Raw genomic sequence first — 24,782 nt, 5'->3', positions numbered from 1 at the left:
ACTGAGGGGAATCTGAAGCGGGTGCCACAGAGGGCATTAGAAGTTATCTTTCAACACTGTTTTTTAATTAATAAGAATTCAACAGGTGCTACTGTTCCATCAACTCCATCAACAACAGAATCTTGTGGGCTAATTGTGCAAATTGGAATAGCGAGTATTCATGGAACTGAAGCTGGCAAATCTCAAATGTGTATTGAAATGTCACTGCACTCAAGCTGGCTGTGTCGCTGGCAAACAAACAAACTGAAACAGCGCATTAGACACTTCACTGACTGCATTGAAATTGTTTACTAAGTTAGTTTGTTGCTATAAATAGGGTTCATCAGTGCTGAAAGAAAGGGAACAGTAATCTCTGTTCCATCAGTGTTTTCCCTGGTGTTTGGACAACAGGGGAGTCCGGGGACCTGAACTAGGGCTAATTAGCTAATTCATCAGCCCTGAAGGGAACGACATGTGATTAAATCCTGTCAACAACAATCACTTTATATAATGCTCTGAAATAGATTAAAGTACACAAAAGTTAATAAAGCCATTAAAATGATCTCCTCCTCCTCCTCTTCAACCAGCAACAACATTACAATTCTGCTTACTCAGCAAGTAATACATATATGAGTATATCACAAGTACTTTCACTTTTGATACTTTTAGTACATTTGACTGATTTTAGCCTATTTATACACTTTTAAAGCAGGGCTTTTACCTGTGGCGTATATTTACTCTGTGGTATGACTACTTCTACTAAAGCAAAAGGCTTCAATACATATTCCACCGCTGAAATTAAGTAGTATTAGTAGGCATATATTTCCGCATTTAAAGATTTTTAGTAACAGAGATTACAGATTATGGTTGCATGATGCTGTGGTTCAGGATGGCATAAACTAAAATGCAAATTCTCTACCAAGGAGAACCCCCTAGTGCTCAAACACTAGCACAGGAGGGTCAACACAGAGGAATCTTGACTAAATTAATGACTATAACTTTTATAAATGTGCTCCTGGCTTGTGCACTCATATAAGATGAGATACACAGATCTAGGCTACAACAATGATAATGTAATATTGCTGTCACTCAAAACTACACACTACAAACTTACAGCTGTAGCGTTAACCACATAGTTAAACGATCTATAAATGTACATTTAGCTAGCTAGGTTATCAAATATCACCACTGGGCTATCTATAAGTTGCTCCATTTAAATTCCGCACATACCAGTTGTTATTAAAGCCTACATCTATGATACCCATAGATAGGCTATATACGCATGATACCAAGCTAGCATACCGAAAAATTAACATTGATTTAAATTGAAACATCTATTTTAGTTGAATGTATATTCCTTTAACAAGATGTGTTACTGCCAAATTAGCCAACTATAAAGACATAGATATTTTAAACGATTTTTTTCTCAATCCTCTTTGTTCAATTCAACAGTTCCCATTAACCCCACCCTACATCCATGCACCCGACAAGAGCCTCCAGTGTTGCCATAGTTACCAAGTAACAAACTAAGTTGGGGCAGGTCACAAGCCAGATTTTGATTGTCAACTTTTGCAAATGTGACGTTATCGGAGATAAAAGAACAGGTTGTCTTCTGAAGCTTTTGATTTCAAACTATAAATTAATTATTAAATAAAGAACACTGACAAGGATGGAAACAAAAAACACGCGGCCCATTTTCCCTTGGTAAGTGACATAGCCTACGGCTTTGTTTGTTGAGCTGACACAGTATGGACTGTCTCCATAACGTTAACGTTAGAAATGATATGCAGTCGTTTCTTTGGTGATTTGTAACGTGAGTGAATGTAGCTAGACTAGTGGTGGAATGTAAATATAATAATAAAGTACTGAACTTAAGTAAAATGAGATTCTTGAACTTTACTTGAGCAGTCTGTTTACATTGTGTAGCCTAGCTAACGTTCCTACTCTCTATTCCACCAGCTAGCTAGATTTTGAAGGCAAATATTATTACTTTTTACTTCACAACATTACATTTGTTTGATAGCTTTAGTTACTAGTTGCAGATTCAGATTGATTAATTAATTTAAACAACAAATACATCATTCTTATTAATTAAGCTATCCAGCATAGCTTTTATAAAGAAATTTGCCCCACATTTACCAGCTGCAACACATCATTATAAGGCTCGCGATAGAGAATATTAATATCTTCTCCTTTCTTTGCCAGAGAGACAACAGTCAAATAGCCTACAGGCTGAGTGTCCAACTGGCAAAATATAAAGCAGGATATGAAAAGGCAACTCAGATAGCAACGTGCATGTGGTTTAAAATAGAGATGCACTTCCTGCTCAAATATGGAAAAATGCTCCAGCACAGAAAAAGTGTGCTCCTGCTAAAATCTTAAGTGAAATATAAAAAAAAAAAGCCAGTTCTCCATTTATAAATGATTATGTAATACATATTGTATATACACAGTGCAACAGTGTGTGACTGATGGAAACTATATTATATCTACAGAAACTATAACTTTGCTCAGCAGCAACCATACAGTGACCCTATTACACTGTCTGCCATTTTGTGTCTGGTAGGGTATCTCTGGGGCAGGGCTATATTTCTACAGGATACATAGTTGATCCTTGCGTTTATGATTATCGTTTCAACTAAGTATGTGAAGTACTAAGATTAAATAAGATTAGTAAAAAATGTTTGTTAATCCTCAGGTACAAGGAGAGGTTGCAGACCAAGTATCATAAAGCCCCAGCAAACAAGATGTCCTTGATCGGTAGTTGTTGCCGTTTTGTAAACGTGAGCCTTGATGACTTCAGTGATTGCTCGTCAGTCTTATCCGGGGACCAGAGAGGTGTCTCACCAGTTATTTTTCATGACACTCCAAACCAGAACTCCAGTCAAAAGCATAAAAAGTGCATCTCTAAAGAACATGCTTGCTTTTCAAAGCAGATGATCCAAAAGCAGATTCGCAGGGAATATGTGGCTGCTGTGGAAGAAAAACTCAAACAGCATCCTCTGGCTATGTACCCGCACTATAAGGATCATATGACCCCAGATGTAAGTAAGCGATGGCAGCAGTCTGGACTACCAAGCTGCATTGTGCCAGAACAAGAGGGAAGTATTAAAGATTAAGCGTTTATCCGGTCTTACAACATATTTACATGTGTCTTCATTTCTCTGCAGGTATTTGATAAGGTGTTATCCGTTTTGGACCCAGACATGAGCGTTAACAGTGCCTCTGCACTTCCTACGCCTACAGGAGATGATGTGGAGGAGGAAGATGAGGAAAACTGTACAGAGCCAAGTCAGGAAGAAGTGAACAGATTAAAACACGGAACTTCTGCTGTTAAAACGCAAGTAAACTGGCAATTTGATTTGTAGTATTAATATAATTTGAAGATCCATCCAACAAATAAACACATGATTCTGTCTGTAATGCGGCTACACATTACTTCTCAATTATTTTACAGCAGCACTAATGGCCAAAATCCAAGTCCCAGAAACCCCTATATTGTAAAAATGAATGGAAATTGTATCAAGAATGGCCAACAAGTGAATCAACTGAGCACCCATAAGGACATGAAAGTAGCCGCCAAACCTTTCAACAGACAGTTTGCCTCTCCGGTAAGTTTGAGAAAAGAAAATGTTAATGTTACTGTTTGTCAGACCTTACACAAGAATCAGTATAATGTTAAAACAATGATACAATGGACTTATTTTGGACTCTTGCAGGACGAAGAGACAAATGTTACTGAATCTGCAATACTGGGCCTTTCAGACTCTTCATCTCCAACTTTCCCCATTTAAGTGGAGGACGCCAACAATTTCCGGCCCCAGAATTGAATCCTGGGGCGCCTGGGTAGCTTACCTGGTAGAGCAGGTGCCCACATACAGAGGTTTAATTACTCCTTGACGCAGCGGCCGCGGGTTCGACTTCGACCTGCGGCCCTTTGCTGTATGTCATTCACCCTCTCTCTCCCCCCTTTCAAGTCTAAGCTGTCCTATCAAATAAAGGCCTAAAATGCCAAAAAAAAAAAATTATCTTTAAAAAAAGAATTGAATCCTGTCACAAACAGAGCGGACAGTTTCAAAGGCCTCTGAGCTAAATAAAGTACAAACAGAGTAAAGTTCACAAATTCTTAAACCCACAAATCCAAATAAATTTTTTGATGGCTACTGATTAGAAAAATCCAATACACGTACAGTAAAACCCACGCATGGCCAAGGAGCTTTTCCTGGATCCTTGTGAAACAGTTGGGCTGTTGACCGAATTAGGAGCTCAAACAGATGTAGCTGTGAGGAGTTATGTAATCCACAATGGACTATGACTGCCAAGGCTTAAGGCAAGACTATATATTAAGAGGAGGGGTTGCAAAAGACCTTTGTACCTTGTATGGTGTATTCAGAGCATTTGTTTACAATGCTCTTCAAAACCCCACTGTAAAAAAAAAAAGAAGGAAGAGGAAGTGTTTGAAATGTCTTTGTTTTAGTATACAATGAAACATAGACAATTAAGCACTGTGTATAAGCAGAGGGGGGGTGGGGGTTAGAGGTTTTATGATAATTGATGCCTAAAATTAACTTAAACAGCAAATATAGATGCTGCATTATTGTTAACTATCTTCTCTATATTTGTAACAAGCTTGTTTGACTGTGTACCGCTAAAAATGCAAATATAGTAGACACGTTCTTTTTTAATTTGGTATGATTCCTGGAATAAAATAACAACTCAAACATCATTTTTAATAGACTTTATTTAAACAATAAATTACAGAAACACAAGCCTGATTGGTGAGTTCATGAAAGCATTTTTGACAACTTCATCTGGGGAGTCTTTCAAAATGAAAAAAAGGAGCTTTCTGAAAGACAAAAAAAAAAAAAGTGAATTGAAGTAATTCTGAGGAATGGGATTACAGAGATTATGATCATTCAATAATATTTACACAGTTTTAAAAATGTCTGTGGCTAAAGGACACGCCTAACAGGGAACTTTACTGTTGCTGAAATGGATTTTGTTGCGTCATTACATCCTGACACATCAGACTTGCGTGCTATGACATTTCATGGGAAAATGTCTCTCTGCCTTATGATTGCTATTAATAAACTGTATTAAAGTGAATTTGACTTCTGCGTGAATGTTACTCAGCCTCCCCTCTCAGTAATACACAGTGTGATAATAGTAATATACAGTTTTTGAAGAAAAGGCTACAAAAGACTCAGTCTGTGTATATATGATGCACAAATATTAACAACTTACTGGTAAGAGGGGTCGGCCTCAGGTCTGTTGTGTTGTGTCACTGTCAGCTGTTTGGGTCAGAGGTCAGGAGAGAGTGGACGGGTGACCTGCGGCCCAGTGAGAGCAGCTGTGGGGAGGAAGTGTACCACGCTGCAGTCGCTGGACTCGAAATAACACGGCCTAGAAAATTCATGATTTATATGTTAGAGAACTGAATGTTGATGCTGACAAATGTAATCGGTCTATCGAATGTAAGGCTGCAACTAATTATTTTTATTATTGATTCATCTGCTGATCATTTACTCATTATTTCATTATTTGCTCTATAAAATGGCAGAAAATTAGTAAAAAATGCCAAGGTCACATCTTCAAGTTGCTTGTTTTGCCCACCCAACAATTCATCTCAAATACAATTAATCTCCAATGACATAAAACTCAAAAGCAGGAAATCCTCATGAATAGTTGAAAAAAATATGACTTGAACGATTAATCAATTATTAAAATAAGTTTATTTGCTGTTGATAGGCTAATCATTGAATTATGTTGTATGGCAGATGAACACTGCATTCATGAAAGGATTTTGTTGTTGTTGGATTGCATGACAACTACGGAGTAGTTAAGAAAACTCACTCTCATTGAAGGATTTGCTGTTGATCGTTTTTCCGTTGAGCTCAGCGGCCTTCAGGAAACGTGGCTCGCTGTACACAGTGTATGCACAAACGGACACACATTACACACAGCCTGTAGCACTTTGCAGCGCCGTGCATGAGGTATAAAAGGTCATGTGGTAAGATCGTGTGAGCGTCTCATAGCCTCGAGACAAGTCATGCTTAAAACATAAAAACAAACAAACAACAACACTGAGTTGGTTAGGTTTGGGTGCTTTCCCTACCTGCTGCAGGTTTTTCTTCTCAATCTGGAGCCAGCTTTTACTTTTTCTGCCTTGTCAGTACTGCTGTGGGTGCAGAGGGATATCAGAATATACAGTGAGACATTACAAATTCCACAGTAGATATCTTAAGACAAAGGCGTTTTAAGCTATACAAGGTCAACAGCCTGTCTAGTCTTTCTATGATATAGTACAGTAAAAACAGTGAAACAGTGTGGTCAATGGTCAATTAAACGTGTAGGACTTCCTGCTCACTTAGTAGCATCACATGATTTTCAGATGTGTGACCTAAGCTAGCCCAGGAACGAAGCTAATCTTTGCAGTGTGTGGGAACGGCGCCAGACGTACAGCATGGTACTGTGTACTCTCTCCGGTGCAGACCTCCTCCTGTTATCTGTGTGTGGTCCGCGGTTCTCCGAAATCACTTCTCGCAACTCTTTGACTAGAGACCTGAGTTCCCAGGCGGGGCTCTCCTGCTAGAGGAGAGAACGACAATATCGATGCACTGCTGTGTTTATCTGATGCTCAACATTATAAATAGCTGGTCGGATTAGCTTGCATTTCAACAGAGAAACATGGGAATACATACAATCTCACACGTGACAATTAGCAACAAGATATTTTACTCCTAAGTCACTAGAAACACTTAAAACTGTATTAACACTGATGACAGACACACCCACTGCTTTGTTTATAACTTTTCATTTTTTTTACAGATAATGTTTTGGGCATTTTCAGCCTTTATTTTTGACAGTACAGCTGAAGACATGAAAGGGGAGAAAGAAGGGGAATGACATGCAGCAAAGGGCCGCAGGTCGGAGTCGAACCCGGGCCCGCTGCGTCGAGGAGTAAACCTCTCTATGTGGGTGCCCGCTCTACCAACTAAGCTATCCGGGCGCCCATCCCACTGCTTTGTTGAGATGATTTACAGTTAGGTTTCTCTGAAATGCTGTGTATGTTTTTGATTTAAAGGCAGAGCAGATGTGCTGAGCTTGTGTCTGTGCAGCCAAATAAACAATGATTCACACATGCACTTGATGGGCTGGAACCGTAGGAGGTAGGCGAGATATAAGGAGTTCCTGACTGTACCGTGATCTGGGTGTTGGAGGCATGCTGGGAGAAGGGTGGAGCAGTGAGTGCAGACGGGGATGGGGAGTCCAGGTCAGGTGGAGGTACATTCAGAGCTGTGCGCAAATTTTGACCTTGGAGCTCCTATAGATGAGATCGACATTTGTTGAAGGGAGCTCAGCTCCATTTACACATGAAAGTCTCAGAATAAGTCAGAGTAGATTAAGACATAACTATAAAACATGCATGATGAGAAGAAGTGTACAGTAACATAAAACATCTACATTAAATAAGGGTATACTGTACACTGTACTGTGTATTTGTGGATACCCTTTGTCTGTAATATGCTCTACCTTCAAATCCAAGGCATGTTGGAGTTTCAGACGGAAGAAGTCCTGCTCCTGCAGCTGGATGAAATCTTGACAGTCCGCAAAGCTCTCTGACATCTTTTTGAAGATACAGAGAATATGAAACAACAACACAGTGATGGACACAAACAGAGACAGAACAGGACAGATAAGGTTCTTTATTTATCTGAATATATAAACTAACATTTTGGTTTTGTTCCAAAGGGAGATGATAACGCCAAACCTCACGAATGAAGTGAAATAACAGTATTTCTCAGAATGTAAAAATAGTTATTCAGATATTGTTAATATTTCTGTTTTAAGATAATTGCTGATCATCTGCCCATTTATAAGACATTTTCTAACTGTATTTTACCTCTTATCTATTTTTTGGGGGCATTTTATGCTTTTATTACATAGCGGTAAAAAAATGATGGTAAATGAGGGGGAAGGGAGATGGGAAATGAAATGCAACCAAACTCACCGACCGAACACAAAACGAGGATGCCACCAACACTTCGTTGTTGAAAAAAAATCAAATAAAAATGGGTTTGTGCGGTTTTGACTTGAAATTTGATGTTTTTCAGTCTGTCATCATCTTATTCAGGCTTCTCTTTTTTTGTGGGGGGGGATTTATTTTTTTGGGGCTTTTTTTCCCTTTATTTCAGAGTGACAGTGGACTGTGGATAGACAGGACAGGTGGGAGAGAGATGGGGGATGACACGCAGCAAAGGGCCGCAGGTCGGATTCGAACTGCAAAGGCCTCAGCCTACATGGGGGCGCACGCTCTTACTGGGTGAGCTAGAGGTTGCCCCTTATTCAGGCTTCTCTAAACACCAAATAAGATCTGTTGATAATATAATGACTACTATAAAGTGTAAATGAGTGCCACCTTGTGAAGGATTGCCTCCAGCTGGCTGATCCGCTCCCCCAACTGTTTATCTTTGGAGCGAAGGGCCTCCAGCTCGTTGCCAAGTTGTCTCTTCTCCTCCCTGACAAAGGTAAGCTCCCCGAGCTGACGTTGGTTCTCCAGGCTCTGGTAGCGCTTCTCCTGGATAGGATAGGAAGAGTCGACAGAAAAATGTAATTAATGGTGTTGACATGTACACAGTGCTTTAGAGTAGGGCATTTTGTATGAGTGGGCAAAGTTGTCCCAGTAAAGCAATTTAGCGTCCAAGAAATAAAACTAAAACTAAATGTCCTCAATTCTTTTTTTTTTTTTTTTTTTTTTATGATTTACGTATAATAGCTACTCTGCCCCGGAAGCACCTGACTGCACAATTATTGTACCATATATGTTATATTGTGTGGAAGTTTGGGGAAATACCTACAAAAGCAACTTGCAAAAAAAAGAGCAATTAGGATAATAAATCACATCGGGTATTATGAGCACACCAATCATCTGTTTTTTAATTCACATTTGCTGAAATTTATGGACATTGTTACATTCAAAACTGCACAATTGATGTTTAAAGTTAAAGAAAATAATTTACCATGTAACATACGTGCAATGTTTAATGAAAGAGATGGGGGATATCATCTAAGAGGTCATTGTACGTTCAAGCAACCTCTTGTGCGAACTACTGTTAAAAGCATGTGTGTTTCAGTTTGCGGGGTGACCTTATGGAATGGACTGAACAATGACATCAAACAGAGCCATAATATCATTCAGTTAAAAAAAGGATTAAAGAAATCATTACTTAACCAATACAGAAAAGAATAAACTGAAACATTGGATTGGAATTTGTAATTTAAAGGTGTTGTTGTATATTATTGTATTGTTGTAAGTTATTGTAAGACCGAAAGATTGTATGCTGTATTGGCATATCTATTTACTTTGTATTAATATGATTTTATGAAATAAGGGGCAGAACCAAATAAGCTATTTGCTTCCGCCTGCTCCTTCTCGAACTAATCCCTTTTATATTTATTATTTTGTCTTGTTTTTTGTTGTTAGATTCTGATTGTTTGTGTTTTATTTTATGTTTTTTGTTTTTTGTCTTGCAACATTGTTGATTGTTCGAGATAAATAAATAAATGAAATGAAATGAATTGGCTTAAATTAAGTCACTGTTAAGGGGTCAGAGCGAGTAAGTCATTAATAAATGTCTTACAAAGTAAGCAGTTCTTATTATTGTTATCGATTAAAGACATTTGGATCTTCATGAGCTGAATGGCTAACTCGTCAACATTATTATTATTATTATTATTATTATTATACACTCTGTGAATGCGTTGTCTTGTCCTGATGTTATGTGTTGAGGACCACAATGGAAATAAGTCCTGGACTTTATTGTGTTTTTATCCTCGATTGTATTTGATGTCTTTTTTATTCATATGTAAGGCATTCTTGATACAATTAAATAAATCAAATCAAATCAAATCAAAAACAGCTGAGATGCCAAGTCTGCTGTTCTGGGCATCCAGAAAAAACTAAACTGAGACAAAAAAAATGAAAAAATGAAGGAGCATTTTTTAAGTTATTAAAGATTACAAGATCTGAAAAAAAGAAAGAAATTACTAGTTAAAATAAAACGTAATTTGAGTAACAGAAACTGTCCATATCTGAAGATCTCAACTGAACTTGACTGGAGAGAAGCCAGTGATTGATTATTACCTGGTACAACTTGTCCAAAATATCCTCTAAATGTTGGATTTTGCCCTGCAGGGAGTCCACCTGCTCTCTCCTGGCAGTGATCTCCTCCTGCATGTCCACGGCTACTTGGAGGCCTGAGGTGGAGGAGACAAAACCACAAAACAAAGAGAAAAAGGGCAAGGAGGTGATCAAGCGAGAAGAACATCATGCACATAATATATCAGAACATGTTGTAAATCCCAGAGCTTTAATTTTGCACATGCTTTATATCAAGGACATATGTTAATGTTCACACGTCAGATTATATCTCTCAGACTGGAATACAGCAGAGGAGGATAAATTCATATTTGAAACTTCATTGAACTACACTAATGTTTTCTTAAGAGTTGTCTGCATTCCTAGGTTGAGTTTAGATCCAAATAAATCGCTGTTATCTGTCCACTTGATCACAGAATGGATGTAAATCAGAGGATGTTTCTTTGTATGTGAGATCTTTTATTTAAGTCTTAGTTTAAATTAAATTGTATCATGGATCTAACCGTGTCCGTCAGCTCCTTCCAGGGTCCTCAGGGTGCTCCCGACCTGGTCCAGCTCGTCATGGGCGTTCCTCAGCTGACTCTGAAGCTTCAGCACCACACCCTCGTGCTCCTCGTTCTTGCAGCTGTGGAGCTGTTGCAGCTCCTTGTGCTTTTCTGAAATCATGCCCGCACAAACACACGCATCGTATCCACTGAGAGGAACGCACTTTAACACACACAGCAATGGAAGGGCTTGTGTTGACAGTGAAAACATACCAAACATAGTTCTTTGTTGTTTTGTTTAACGCAGCAGGACAAGAGGATCATTTGATTTGGCAAAAACTGTAAGAGCTGACTTTTTAGAAACAGCACTGTGTCATTTTCTGGTGAATGAAAAAAATCTAGTTCCACTAGTCTGATGTCTGGAGGTAACATACAATACAGTAAAAGTCCACATGGAATACTATATGTTATGGTAATTAATGAACACAAGGATATTTTATTATCCAGGAGGACAACCAAAGAATACTGTGATCTTTACTAGGTGGAAAACTCAAATCCTCCAAAATCGAATCAGTTCATCCTTCAGTCCAATTGGACCTGGGGGGGGGGTCCTGAGATATCACGTTCACAAGAATGAGACGGCCAACCCGAAAACATAATGCATCCGGCATAAAAACTTTGATTAGAATTGAGGATGGAGCTTTGATTGAATACTTTTTGGACGATGTTTTTTTTTTTTATATATATATATTTCCAAAGAATGGAATAGGAGAAAAAAAATTACTTGTATACATACATAGACAAAAGTCTTATACTTTGTGGATTACAGACTATATTTTATTCGTTCATGAACTGAATCAGACAATTTTTGAAATTGATATGAACTATTGCATAAATAAAGATTTTGTTGAACTTGGATTGTGTTTGTATTTGTATATGATGTTTATATATGGATTTATGTGAGGCTGTGTGCATGTATTTTATCTAATTCTTGGACATCTCCTGGGACACTATATGTTTTGTGCTGTAAAATGCTGGTGGGAATACATACATAATGGAATGTCTGGATTGGTGATGATTAATGTGTCTGAATAACCCCACCCCACTCTTGACTGTGTGTATACCTTGTATGTATTAATGTGTCTTGTATGTGTTTATACTTGCTGCACACCCAATCGCCCTTCGGGGACACAAATTAAGTTGAAGTTGAAGTTAACGCCATGAGGTCATGTAAACGACCAGACACAAAAACTATTTGTTGCATGCATTCATTATCATAGTGAGGAAAATGCAGCTCAGTTTGTTTTCACAACCATAGTTTTGTTTATATGCTGGATATTGATCATCTCCTGTGTGGTGATACACATTCAGTAAAGCTCAACTCACTAGTGAGGGTGAGCAACTGCATGCACTGCACCTCCAGCTGGATGGTGAGCTGTCGTTTCTCCAGAGATTCCTCCTGGACACGCTGACTTTGTTCAGCCACAGAGGCCTGTAGCTGCCGCCTCTCGTGCTCTGCAGCAGCCAGGTCTGAATTACGCCGGTCCAATTCAGCCTAAACAGTATATGGCACAAGAGGAAGGAAGAGAGACAAAGAGTGTAAGGTAAGTCATGATCTAGGTGAGTTATAGGGCTGCACGATATTAGGAAAATATCTAATTGTGATTATTTTGACTGATATTGCGATTACGATATGATTCACGATATTGGAGGGAATGATCATTTTTGTATCATTATTCTCATTTTCATTGAAAACTGAAAGTGAAGTGAAGTGTGATTTTTTTTTTTTTAAGATTATTTTTTGGGGCTTTTCCCTTTATTATAGTGACAGTGGATAGACATGAAAGGGGGAGAGAGATGGGGGATGACACGCAGCAAAGGGCCGCAGATCGGATTCAAACCCGGGCTGCTGCAGGACTCAGCGCACGGGTGAGCTAGAGGCTGCCCCGAAGTGTGATTTTTTGCGAGGATCTTTACCAAAGAAAGATTTTTTTTCTTTAGTCTGTAGAATATGATTTGACACAGGCAAGGTGTGATTTCTGTTTGTTTATTGGTTTTATTTTCCTCGAGACCGCAGAGGGTGGGGGGTGGGTGAAGGGTTTTGTTCTTGTTCAGTTTGTATTTCTCTGTTCTGTATGTCTGCATAAAAAAAGAAAGAAAAAACAATGGTTTGACACATATTTTGCATTTAACAAATATTGCGCCCCCTGCGATTTGGATATTGCACTTGTCCATATTGCGATTTCGATAAAATTGCGATTAATTGTGCAGCCCTAGTGATGTATGGAAGTCAAAACGGAAGAAAAAAAAAATCTAATTGAAGGCTTAATAGGGAAAGGTTTTACTTCAGTTATGTAATCATATTTCAATCAAGTTGTCTGCCATGCTCCTGACCCTGAGCTGCTGAATCTCCAGCTTGTGCTGGTTTAGCTGGTTGCTGAGGAGGCTGTTCTCCTGGTGAAGTTCGTCGATGGTGCTGCGGTGCTGCGCTGTCATGTGGATGCTGCTCTCTATCATCTTCTCTCGGTCACCCAGGCTCTGCCTCAGTGTCTCTACTTCTGCATGTAGGGCCTGGCATCGGCTTTGGGCCTCTTCCAACCTGGCAAGGTGCTGGAAAAACCAGTTAAGCTTAAGTTCAATGATTGAGCCTCAAAATGGGCACATAGTAAACGCAAGATTCATAATGCATGTTCTCCTCTAAAAACTTTACGTGCTGAGCTTCTTGCTGCCTAAACTGGAGTTCCTTGTTTTTCTCCTCCAGGAGTTCCTGTGATTTCCTCCCCTCCTGTAGGCAGCTTTTCTCCTCTCTAGCCGCCTCCAGCTGTCCTCTCAGGGCCTTCACCTCCTCCTGGAGATCACCCTGCTGCTGCTCACCGCACCTCTAGAGGATAAAGGAGGAGGCACAGTGGGCTGATTGTTTTTAAAACGACAAAAAGATAAAGTAAATAAAAGGGAGGAGATTTTTGGCACGAACACCGGTAACGCTAACGGAGGAGTAACGTTACGAATGGCCGCTGTTCTGACTCGGGTACCTGGGTCTGTTTCCCGACAGTTCAGTAAACTGCTGTAAAGGCCTCTTTACAGTTGCCGTTCCCGACCTGTCACGCGACAATGTGACATCAAAATGACGTAGATCTTGCTGCCGCGCCAGGATTTAAAGTGTGCGACCAGAGGTCGCACGACAAAGCGGAAACAGGAAGCATGGACGAGTTCGAGGGCAAGCTCTCACGGCCGAAAGCACCAATATCCACCAAGGTGAAACAATTTCTCGCGTCACACACGGCCATAAGCACGATGGAATTTGAGAAATCTCTTTCCATTCAGCCCCTTTAGGAAATTGTACGAAGTCATCTCTCAACATCCGCCAGATTCTGGCCAGTTCTGCGTTGTTTACCTTTTCTTCTTCTTCTAGTCCGTAGATATAGCAAAGTCGGTAGCGTTTCCTCAGTTGCGACACCTCTGTTCAGGAGAAGACTGCAACTAGTGTCGCGACCACCACGCGCGAGTATAAATAGTTACGGCGCTCCCATGACGTCACACTGTTCTGTTCTGATGAATTCGTGGGTTAGCCCAGAGTTGTTAACCGTGGTCAAAACAATCATACTAAAAATAACTGAGCGTGTTGAATGATGTCGTAATCTTATGTTACCCACCAAGAATTAGCTAATGTTATAGACCAAGCATTAGCATTAGCTACGTGTCAACCAGCAACTTTATAGTAGGCTAACCTTATGCCGCGTTCTATTTACCTCGGAACTCGGATTTTCCGAGGTCAAAGTCAGAAACACGCCCCCTGACCTCAGATTTCCGAGCTCGGAACTTGGACAACCTCGCAGTAGCCCGAGTTCAAAATCTAACATGGCTGCCCCCTGTATCAACAGTGAAAGCTGCAGTAACATAAAGTTATAAGCACTTCTGTCTTTTTTGTGTCACTAAATCAGTCGTTCACACAGGCATGTTCAACTTCTGTTTGTGGACATGTTACGCTGTTTGCATGCACAAAAAACGGCGTAATGCGTTGTTATCAACTGGTATTGCAAACAATAGCTAACCGGGCTAGAGCTGATGAAAATAATGAAAATCCGACTTTTAAATGGAACGCATTCAACTCGGGTATGACGTCATTCCCAGCTCCGGCTTCCGAGTTCCGAGGTAAATAGAACGCGGCACTAAAGCAACACCAAAGCACTTTTCCTCTTCGGTCCCTCTACAGGTTGGAAGCGGAACTTTCCATTAACGTTACCATTACCATTATTCTTATGTCTCATTTTTGGAAACATTATTTTAAGGTACAAAAGAATCTTTGGTGTTGGATCGATCAATATTGAAATCAATCAATATCAATAAATAAGGTCTCTGTTGTATTACTGTGTTGCAAAGTGGCATGTAATCAATGACAAAACGATGCCATGTGGCAGAGAAAAGTTGTATTATGTTTACTGAGTAAAACTCTCCTCCAACCCCCCCCCCCCAAAAAAAGAAAAAAAAAGAAAGAAAGAATCGAGGTTTGTATCAAATTGTGGGTCAAAAAACATGATACAAACCGAATTGTGGGTTTGGTGTATCGTTACAGCCCTAAAAAGGTACAAGTAGATACAGAAACAACCATAGCACCTCGTTCTAGATGTTTGCGGGTTCCGTAAACATCTAGTTCCATGGTAACAGTGAGTTCCACCAACCAGAGATGTCGCCATTACGCTTAGGATGGTGGGTAGTGTAGTATCTCTCCATAAGATCGCATATAAAACATGTTTTTCTTAAAACAAGGTTGATTTCATACAGACTTGGTGTTTCTACAGGAGCAGAAACTTTCGTTTCACAACCTCGTAGCTCGTGGTCAGTCTACCTTGGATGGTTTAGACATACTGGCAAATAGTCAAAATCTTTATGGAGAAAATAAATGGGATTTTTACTTCCGAAACCACACTGTTGAGCTCTATAGAGGACATTATTAGGACAGACAGCACCGCCTCGGTCAGGACACCTCTACCAGCAAAGTCCATCACCTTACCAAATCCTCCACCTGAGCCTGGCAATCATCTTTGACTCTTCCCACCAATGTCTTAAACTGTTTTACCAGCAGATTGCACACATCCAGCCCTTTACGTTGCTCCATCATAATTATACTACACAGAACTTAAGTATGATTTGTACTGAATCATGTAAAGTCAACCTGACACTTCAGTTTCCACTTTAAAGAGTGATGGTAAACATGCATCTACTGTATACTATAAGTTACTTTGGGTATGATAACAACAGAAAGAGGAAAATTGCTTGTTTTTCACATTCACAGTTTTGCTGCAGCACCTTAAGTTGGCCAAGCTGAGACCGAAGCTCCTCTGCCTGTTGTAAAGATCGCTCTCTCTCTCTTTGGGCGTCCACCAGCTGGGACTGAGCCTCAATGAGCTGCTGCTCCAGACAACAAACCTGCAATGTCACAAATCAAATCAAATATTATTAAAGTTGTCATTCTGGCATAGGAGGAAGACAGGAGTTTTATCAGTGTTGCTTCTCCACATTGTGTTTGTCTAATCTTTAAGCTACTGTGGTTTGACTGAGTTATACATATCTAGTGAATTAGATAAATATGGCTGGTTAATATAACTGTTTAGCAGCTTCAGTATCTCATTGCTTACATTATTGCTCATAACATTCTTCCTTACCTTATCTGTATGGCTCCAGAGGGTTGACTCAAGTTCACTGACCTGACACTGGTGCAGTGATGTCTGTCTCTCTGCAAGTTTCCTGGGCATAGAATTATTTATTTTTTTGGTGTGTCACTGACTCAGAAATTCAACATTGTGTGATTATATAGTTAAGTGGCCTTAGACGGCAAAGTCTCTTTTTAAAAAAAAAAAAAAAAAACAGCCACAAATGATTTGGGAACAACACTTACTTTAGCAACTCCAACTTGACACTTAAACTGACACTGTTGTTTTTTGATGAGCTCAGTTTGGCAGTCAACAACGCCATCTCCTGGCCAAGACTTGCAATTAGGTCTTCCATTCTAGGACAGAGCAATGTGAAGAGTGAACACTGCTGTTTAAGAAAAATAATAATAATAATACTATATTTATGATGCACAATGGAGCATGGCAGATAGCCTACAATAGTTGGAAGGGATGAAGCAATACAAAAAACACCATAATTTGATATGGAGCAGGTAAGCAGCTGTAGCTGGTAACTATGGCAATCAAGTTGGGATGTTTGTATTTCTATCATATGACTAAAAAAGCTAATCTTCACATTTAAGAAGTGGGAACCTGAGAATATTTGGCTTTTTTTTGCTTGAAAAGTGACTGAAATGATTAATCTATAATCAAAATAGTTGCGGAGTCATTTTCTTCCGATTGACTAAATGATTAATCGACTAATTGCTGCAGCTCTCTATTACATTACCTTTCTTTTTGCTTATTTACTCCACTGCATTCCTCACTCCCCAGATGTTTTGACTGCCATAAAACAGATGAAAAAAGATATTAGACATACCAGGAGGAAAAGTCTAAGTCTTAAAGTACACTTAACATGATCCGTAAATCACTTCTAGTACTTACTAAAAAAAGTCTCTCCTGTACCTCGTCTGTCTCATCGTTAAAATCCTCAGTTTTCTTAGCAGCTGGGGATAGCTGTCTAGAACTAGTGGCGACATCAGGACTGGTGATGGCGTTGTGTCCACATTGTGTCTCGTGAGATTTAAGTGAGTACATCTCCTTTACATTTTGTTCCAATGTCTCTATTTTCCTGTTAAGTGCCAACGTCTCCTCCTCCGTCTCCTGCAGCTTCTGGTCCTCGGCCCTTTGGATGTTTTGGAGCGCCTCCAACATGCACAGCATCTTTTCCATCTGACCAACGTGTACCCTTGAATCCTTCAATCTACGAATAAAAAGATCTGTGGGTCAAAGTGATATTAAACACTTACAGGAGTAAAATTGTATCAGCGTCTTCACCTGAGGTTGGACAGGTCGTCCTTCTCCTTCTGGACTTTGTGCAACTTAGTCTGCAAGTTCACGATAGCTTTGTCAAAACTGAATGGCTCTTGTTCAGGTTGATCGTGTGTCTGTGTTTGAGAGGGTAAAATAGTACATTATAGAGAAAGCATTACCAAGCAGGATTGGAAATTAACTTTTTGTCCACCTGCCAATCATTAGATTACAATTGTTTTTTGGCTGGTGATGAAGCAAATGTAACAGCCACTGAAATAAAAAGATAAACCTTGTGGAGCTGCAAGTCAGACAGCTGTTGAAGACAGTCTTCTACTGCATTTTCAAACACCTTCTTTCCAGGAGAGCTGATATCCCCTTGGTTTAAGACCAGGGGCTGAGTCACTGCCTGCTGGTCGGTTGTAAGAATGGTATTCCCAGGTGAGTCATCTGCCAAAAAGGCAAAGGAAGTTTTTTTCCCAGTGTTTTTTTCCTAAACATTTGTATATTTAGTCAGGTGATTTAGATTTTAGATGAACATTTAGCTTTACCACTTGGAGTCATTGTATCATAATGTGGGTGTTGTTTAAAGTTAAAATCATAAGCCCTAACTTAACACGTTATTTTTTCATCTTTCTGGCTGCACAAACAAAATGTTGTGTGACACTGCTCGTACTCACAGACATCAAACCTCCTGTGGTTGTGGCAGCTTTGTCCAGGTGAGCTGTTGATGCCATATGTGCAGGCAAACCTCTCCAATGTTAGTTTGGTTGCGTTTTCCACCTCTTCCTGAAGCCTCTGGGTTTCCTTAGTGCGCCTATTAAGCTCCTCACTGTAAACAAAAAAAAAATGGAAGAAAATAAATTAGGAGGGATGGAGAGTATAATCCATAGTGATGCCATAGCACTGTGGAACAGCCTTCCTTTAAATGCCAAGTAGACAAACATGAAAGGGACTTTTGGAAGTCAGGGCTTACAGTATCAATGGAGTAAGGTGAAAACTTGAGCCATCACTTTGTTTAGTATTATTTACAGTGTGTTTTGATGTGGACATGTTGTTGTTAATTTGGACTGATGTATTTACTTTGATCATACTGTTTAGTTTATGTTACATGTTTTGTGTCTGTCTTTTAATAACTTGGGCCCCTGTTACGTTGTCCCTCGGATTGTAGATCCATTTCTGAATCAAATCAAAATAAATATTAAGCTAAAGCAATGGCTGCTCATGGGTTGGGAGTTGAGCTGAAATATAAATATAAATGAGCTGATTGCTATAAAACAGCTGGCATTTTAATATTAGCTACATGAAGAGTTTTAGTTACCTCAATTCATCCAGTGTCAGGCTGTTAAATCTCAGCCGAGAAGAGGCGTCATCATAGATATCTAAAGAAAGTTGAACAAATTACCTTAACAACTTAATAATTAGCTAAATAACAGCAAGTTAACAACACTGCCCGCTGAGTAAGTAACGTTAACCTAACAGAGATTCCCACTGCCTTCTACTAGTTAACATAGCTAGCTAGCTAACTTACCCGTTGTTCCTGCTTGTGTTAGTTTAGTAACGTTATATTTCGGTGGTAATTGAGCGTGAGCGCCATTGTTGCTAAAAAGAGGAATAGTCTGACGATCGGAGGGCTGAAACTCCGATGACATCTCTGCTCACATGGGTAATCAAGCGGTCGGTGTAGTTAACTGGCTATTAGGTTACGCTAAATAGCTAAGTTATACATCCTCGAAGCTAACATCAACAGCTAACGGTAGTCAGTAAATTGTCGTTAAACGTAAAGTTCCATCACCATGGAAACAGCATCCGTGGCTAATTCCTAGCTAGCGTTATGCTACCAATAATTTGGTGTATCTCTGCGCTACTAGTTAACCTAGTTAACATTGTTTGACTGGCTAGATTAGTCGGATATTCGATTAAGTAAAGCTGATATTGAAATCGTAGCATATGTAACGTTAGCGCCGACACTTTGAAATAATCCGTCAACATCCGTTCTAACCCTCTACAGTTGTGACGCAGGGCAAAGGCGTTTCCAGTGATGCATGATGGTCATTGTCGTTTGTTTTTTCAGGGCGGACCCTATTTTTTTCAGCAGGGATCAAGGATTTTGTTTTTAACATATTCCGACCATCATCATAATCAAAATGGAAACATGAAGAACTGAAAAGTGTAATTAAGTTGCATCGCTATTATTATCCTGCACGTCGGCGGCTTCTGGACAAGGTAAGACGACGGTTTGTGGATTTACGCAGCCTAGCAAGCTAACGTTAGCTAGCTATATTGACATTATTTGTGTTTGTGACGTCTGCAGCTTTTTGGCATTTATAGATGTTGTTTACCCCGAACGTATTCTTTTAAGAGGCGAATACAGTTAAAAGCCTACATCTATTAATTCAACCTCTTATGAAATGGTATAAGGTTTATAGTAAACATGTTATGAATGATTAACTTGGGTGACCTAAATTCTGTTCAGCAAACATTTAACGTCCCTTTAAAGCTAGCCCAGACTACATTAACTTAGCTTTTGTGAGTGTTTAATTATTTTTGCTTAAGCATATTTTTGCACAGTATTGACATTAATCAGTGTATTATATTGTAACAACTGTGTTATGATTAAATAGGCTCAGGAATGTGTAGTTTTTGAGCGGTGGGGGGGGATCTTCCACTGATATGTGACACCCAGTAGGTGTGGTTTTGGAGACAACATTTATAAGCCCCCCTCGCTCTACTTGGGGAAACAGTTGTTGTGACCTTTTGTTTGCATGCAATGCAGAGCCATTTAAATACGTTGTTTTCCAGGATGAGGGATCTTCAAGCCATTGACAGCTTGCTCTTGAAAGAGTTGAAGTCATGTCGTGCAAACGAGTACAACTTTGTTCCCAGAGAGGCTGGCCTGAAGTTGATGGAGTCGGCTTCCACAGAGGTTACCCACTGACCCACTTTGACATTTTTGGTTGTCTGTGAAGGCTTATGGGACTGCTAAAAATATATTCTGTTCCCAGTGATGTCTATCTAATATATAGTGGTTTATTTTCAGAATCACAGTGGAGTGTCTGCAAAATGCAGAGACGCCAGAGTGGAAGAACTGTGGGGCCTGACCAGTTTCTTTGGATACAGCACACAAACGTTTGTTCAAGCTGTCAATTTGCTTGATAGATTCCTCTCCATTATGAAGGTAGGAATTTAACAAAGTATAACATGTTGTTTCAAGTTAGAACTTTGCATCCCTTATATCACATTTCTGTCACTAGTAAGAAGAAAACACGACCACAATGTCCTTGCTTGACTTTGAACCATGGGATATTCACTCACGCTTATCACTGTTGTGTCATTGTGTCAGGTGCAGCCCAAACACTTGCCCTGTATTGGAGTCTGCTGTCTTCACATTGCAGCCAAAATGGTCGAGGAAGAGAACAATGTCTCACCTACGCGTGAACTCATCCGCATCAGTCAAAGCAAGTTCACTGTGTCAGACCTGTGTCGTATGGAGAAGATCATCTCAGAGAAGCTCAGTGTGGAGCCCGAAACAGTGACAGCCTTAACTTTTCTACACCTCTACTACTCAGCCTTTACATCCCTATCTGCTACAAGGTAAAGATTTTATTTTAATTTGCTTATTGTTGTTATTGCTGACGCATTGCTCCAGTTTGCATGGAGTTGGTCAAATTGATTCTGCTTTATGAGCTTTGTACTGGCGGATCACATTCCGCTCCCTCTACTGTATATTTTAAGGGAGGAGATCCCAAGCATTGGGAGACTGGAAGCCCAGCTAAAAGCCTGCTTATGCCGGCTTGTTTTCTCTAAAGCAAAAGTAAGGCATGTTCTCAGGTGAAAATTTCACAGCATAGCAGCATTCACACTTTGAGTCATGGGATTTATTAATCTGCTGTTTTTCTCCTTCTCAGCCATCAGTGCTGGCGCTGTCCCTCATTGCTCAAGAGTTTGAAGCCCTCCAGTCCATCACCTTGTTGAAGATTGTACAGCAATTTCAAAGACACCTAAAGGTATAACAAGAGTAGGGCTGCAACAACCGATTGTTTTTTCAATTAATCAACATTATTTGCTCTATAAAATGTCTGCATATATTGAAAAATGGCCACTGCAAGTTATTAAAGACCACGGTTATGTTTTCAAATATCTTGTTTTGTCCAACCAGTTGTCTAAAACTGAAAGATATTCAGTTTACCATTGATACTATAATAGTGAGCAGCATTTACTTGTGGCTAATATGCTAAAGTGTTGTTTCTTTACTCCTCCAGTTCCAACATTTACACATATCTGCTTTGTATTAGTAATACTTGTGTTGAAATTGTACAATGTGGCACGACAATGTCACTACACGACCACGTGCACATATAGTATGTGGAAAAACACTTGTTGATGGCAGCATATTTTAAGACTATTTTTGTCTTCCGATGTTTCCTGTTCGTCTTTTTCACAGATCAGCGACAGCGAGTTGCTCCACTGGAAGGAACTTGTGGCCCAATGCATGACTGAATACTGTTCAAGCGAATGTAACAAACCAGACAACAAAAAGCTTGTTTGGATCGTTTCCAGGAGAACAGCACAGAATCTTCAGGCCAATCACTTCAGTGTGCCCGGCCTGCCAACTATTCCTGAGGGGAGCTGGGACGAGAGTGAGAGGTTAATAGTCCAGTTTTTCCATTTCCTTCATGCTGCAATTTGCCTGACTGAATAAACTGTGCTGTGATGGTTAGATATTGACACAATTGTCATTCCTGAATGGCAATTGACTATCTCTTAAGTCTGCAGAAGTCCTCAAATTCATGATTCAGAAAAATTGCATTTGCTAACACTAATTTAAAAAAAAAAAAGGTTTAATTTTAGAGTTGAACTGGATACACAAATGGTTAAAGGAGTACTGGAGAAGACAGTCTTCATTTGCTACAATTTAATATATCACTCTGGCCTTATTGCCTTAGTTGGTATAACTCTGAACTAGCGTTGCAACTAACAGTATCTATCAATTATTTTTTGGATCAATCTTTTAGTCTCTTTTAGATCAATCTTTTAGTCTGTCCATCCCAGAAACCAAGTTGTCTTGTTTAGTCCCATCAACCATCCAAAAAACAATCAATTAATGCTTGATATGTGACTTAATCAATTAGCAAAATTGTTGCAGATTAAATGGGCATTCCAGAAATGTTGTACTGCACTTCTGTTAAGTTAGGGGTCTCACAAGAGATAGACTTTTTAAAAGAATGGTCAAATTGAAGCTGCAGGCGCTGACATACTGTACCCTGACTCTTAGTTTCTAGTATGAGTCATGCTCTAAAAACACTGTTCAAAGGCATCTATTCATTAGACCCTCCCTGTAAAAAGCCACATCTTTTAAACTCCATACTTCCTGTTTGTAACACAGGCTTTGTGTTTTTCACCAAGCCGAAAACAGTAGGGTTCTTTTCTCAAGACGTACATATACAACATGGCTGTTCAGTCATTGATTAATCAGCTAGTTGTTTCAGCTCCACCCTGAAGCACAGAGTATTAAGCCTTCCATTCTCTCCTAGTGAGGACTCCTGTGAGGACATGAGCTGTGGAGAAGAGAGCCCATGCGGCTCGCCAGGAAGTGACGGCGAAGGAGCCTTCTTCCCCTCCGCCTTTCTCAACCGCAAAAAGTGATGAGTCCTCATTGTGCAGAAGGGACAGATGTGTATTTGTCCCTTGATCGGATTTAGGGTGGTCACCGTGTTTCTGAGAAAACCTGTATTTCACTTGTTTCATCACTGTATAGGTACAACAAGTGACAGGTTTCAATCAAGTGCCTGTTGATTCAGTTTACTGTCTGTGTCTTTAATGTTAAAAAAACATATCTTATAAATGCAAAATGGAAAATTGCAATATCTTGGCAGCTTGATGGCATTGCTTCTGAATGTCTTCTTTGGATTTGTTTGTATTCAAGCCGGCACATTCCAGGAAAAGCAGTGAAGAACAACCTAGAACTTGTGTATGTCAGTCGTGAGGTACACTCACTGTTGAATAGTACCATCTAACACACTAGCACATCCTCAATCTTTTTTTTAAACCTGTTTTTATACTCAGTACCATACATATAGACAGTATTCTGCAAGCGTATGTTATACGTATGTACACAATCCTAATGTGACATATAGGACATTGTAGTGTGAAATTATCAGACTGTATATGCATGGATACATTGAAATATGTGATTATGAATGGATTTTTCTATGTTTACCAAAATAAGCTTACTGTAAAAATGTTTAAAAAAAATGTATATAACATGTAAAAAAGGAGTAAAAAATTTGTGAATGCTACATAATGTGTGTTGTATTTGGAAATAATGTGGATGTTGGAAGGGTCAGAATTAATCCTTCCAAATAATAAAAAATAAATCTTTTTATCTACCACATCTTTTTCTGTTTCAATTCACTTGTTGTATTTTGAATTTTAAAAAGTTATTTTAATGTTCACACTTGTATTTAAAGGGAATTCTGTCAGACCAGCAATCAGTATGGGTCAAGAAGAGTATTGTCATTGATAATGTATGTTGGCCCTTTGAGACCAGCCTGAAACACTGATTTATTCTGGTTCATTTGAGTGGTTTAAATGACGTATACTGAAGAACTGTAACATCAGCAGACTTTTTTCCATAAAAATATACGTGTCCTTAAGACAAACACAAAGAATGACTTAAACAACAAACATGGCCGTAAGAAACACATTCTTAAGTGATGGAAATTCATGCATAAAACCATCAGGAGTCATGCATTAGTTATGTGTTGTGGATCCTGTTTTGTGTGATGGAAGAAGTACTCTAAGTTAGCAATACCATAAGTGTAAAGTGAAAGTATTGTATTCAAAATTTAAAAGAATTGCCCATTTCAGAATATTTATTATAAAATTATAATTATTGATGCACTGTTTAAATCATTTTAATGTTGCACCTGGTAAACGTTGAGCTAATTTTAACTACTTTATGCACTGCTCCAGCTTAGTTTATAAAATGATTAATACATCATAATTTACTTGATTTAATTTTATATTAATAATCTAAATCTACAATCTAACTAGTAACTTGCTGTGAAACATGAAGTGAAGTATAAAGTACAACATTCCTTTCCTTCCATAAATTGTAATTACTTAAGTAAAGTAGGCTACAAGTACCTTAAATTCAATCAAAATCAGTGTGGAAGAAGTACTTTTAAGCAAAAGTATAGCAATACCACAGTGTGGAAATACTTTGTTACTAGTAAA

The 24,782-nt window shown here is 39.2% G+C and overlaps 3 protein-coding genes across 14 annotated transcripts; 2 read left to right on the top strand and 1 right to left on the bottom strand.

Annotated features, from left to right (window-relative positions):
- The first annotated feature begins 1,449 nt into the window (after positions 1 to 1,449).
- On the top strand, positions 1,450 to 3,867 carry zgc:158260 (uncharacterized protein LOC571389 homolog). Of its 2 annotated transcripts, XM_035990850.1 has the most exons (5): positions 1,450 to 1,683; positions 2,678 to 2,743; positions 2,786 to 3,023; positions 3,150 to 3,590; positions 3,699 to 3,867. In XM_035990850.1, the coding sequence occupies exons 1-4, from the start codon at positions 1,649 to 1,651 to the stop codon at positions 3,345 to 3,347; spliced, it is 537 nt and encodes a 178-aa protein (XP_035846743.1). In that variant the 5' UTR covers positions 1,450 to 1,648; the 3' UTR covers positions 3,348 to 3,590; positions 3,699 to 3,867. The 2 variants fall into 2 exon arrangements, with proteins under 2 accessions (XP_035846743.1, XP_031161493.1); XM_031305633.2 differs by having other exon boundaries at positions 2,678 to 3,023.
- Positions 3,868 to 4,705: 838 nt separating this feature from the next.
- Positions 4,706 to 19,620, bottom strand: LOC116054072 (coiled-coil domain-containing protein 158-like). Of its 10 annotated transcripts, XM_036009056.1 has the most exons (24): positions 19,075 to 19,620; positions 18,865 to 18,925; positions 18,224 to 18,375; positions 17,836 to 17,993; positions 17,571 to 17,680; positions 17,178 to 17,496; positions 17,023 to 17,075; positions 16,520 to 16,630; positions 16,287 to 16,368; positions 15,931 to 16,050; positions 13,334 to 13,504; positions 13,125 to 13,233; positions 13,018 to 13,067; positions 12,010 to 12,178; positions 10,642 to 10,794; positions 10,124 to 10,236; positions 8,399 to 8,557; positions 7,513 to 7,605; positions 7,181 to 7,303; positions 6,440 to 6,567; positions 6,095 to 6,157; positions 5,833 to 5,900; positions 5,224 to 5,382; positions 4,706 to 4,825 (listed from the first exon to the last, which is right to left on the bottom strand). In XM_036009056.1, the coding sequence occupies exons 1-23, from the start codon at positions 19,193 to 19,195 to the stop codon at positions 5,267 to 5,269; spliced, it is 2,802 nt and encodes a 933-aa protein (XP_035864949.1). In that variant the 5' UTR covers positions 19,196 to 19,620; the 3' UTR covers positions 4,706 to 4,825; positions 5,224 to 5,266. The 10 variants fall into 10 exon arrangements, with proteins under 10 accessions (XP_035864949.1, XP_031161251.2, XP_035864939.1 ...); XM_031305391.2 differs by having other exon boundaries at positions 13,018 to 13,233; XM_036009046.1 differs by having other exon boundaries at positions 6,095 to 6,154; positions 13,018 to 13,233.
- Positions 19,618 to 23,935, top strand: LOC116054073 (cyclin-G2-like). Of its 2 annotated transcripts, XM_031305392.2 has the most exons (8): positions 19,618 to 19,769; positions 20,346 to 20,469; positions 20,584 to 20,721; positions 20,887 to 21,137; positions 21,279 to 21,357; positions 21,452 to 21,550; positions 21,988 to 22,190; positions 23,078 to 23,935. In XM_031305392.2, exons 2-8 carry the CDS (start codon positions 20,347 to 20,349, stop codon positions 23,187 to 23,189), a joined length of 1,005 nt encoding a protein of 334 aa, XP_031161252.1. In that variant the 5' UTR covers positions 19,618 to 19,769; position 20,346; the 3' UTR covers positions 23,190 to 23,935. The 2 variants fall into 2 exon arrangements, with proteins under 2 accessions (XP_031161252.1, XP_035846716.1); XM_035990823.1 differs by lacking the exon at positions 19,618 to 19,769 and having other exon boundaries at positions 19,785 to 20,469.
- Positions 23,936 to 24,782: the final 847 nt, after the last annotated feature.

Source organism: Sander lucioperca, chromosome 2 (genome assembly GCF_008315115.2).
Source record: "Sander lucioperca isolate FBNREF2018 chromosome 2, SLUC_FBN_1.2, whole genome shotgun sequence".
NCBI classification, from domain to species: domain Eukaryota; kingdom Metazoa; phylum Chordata; class Actinopteri; order Perciformes; family Percidae; genus Sander; species Sander lucioperca.
This window is presented reverse-complemented; position numbering and strand designations above follow the sequence as displayed.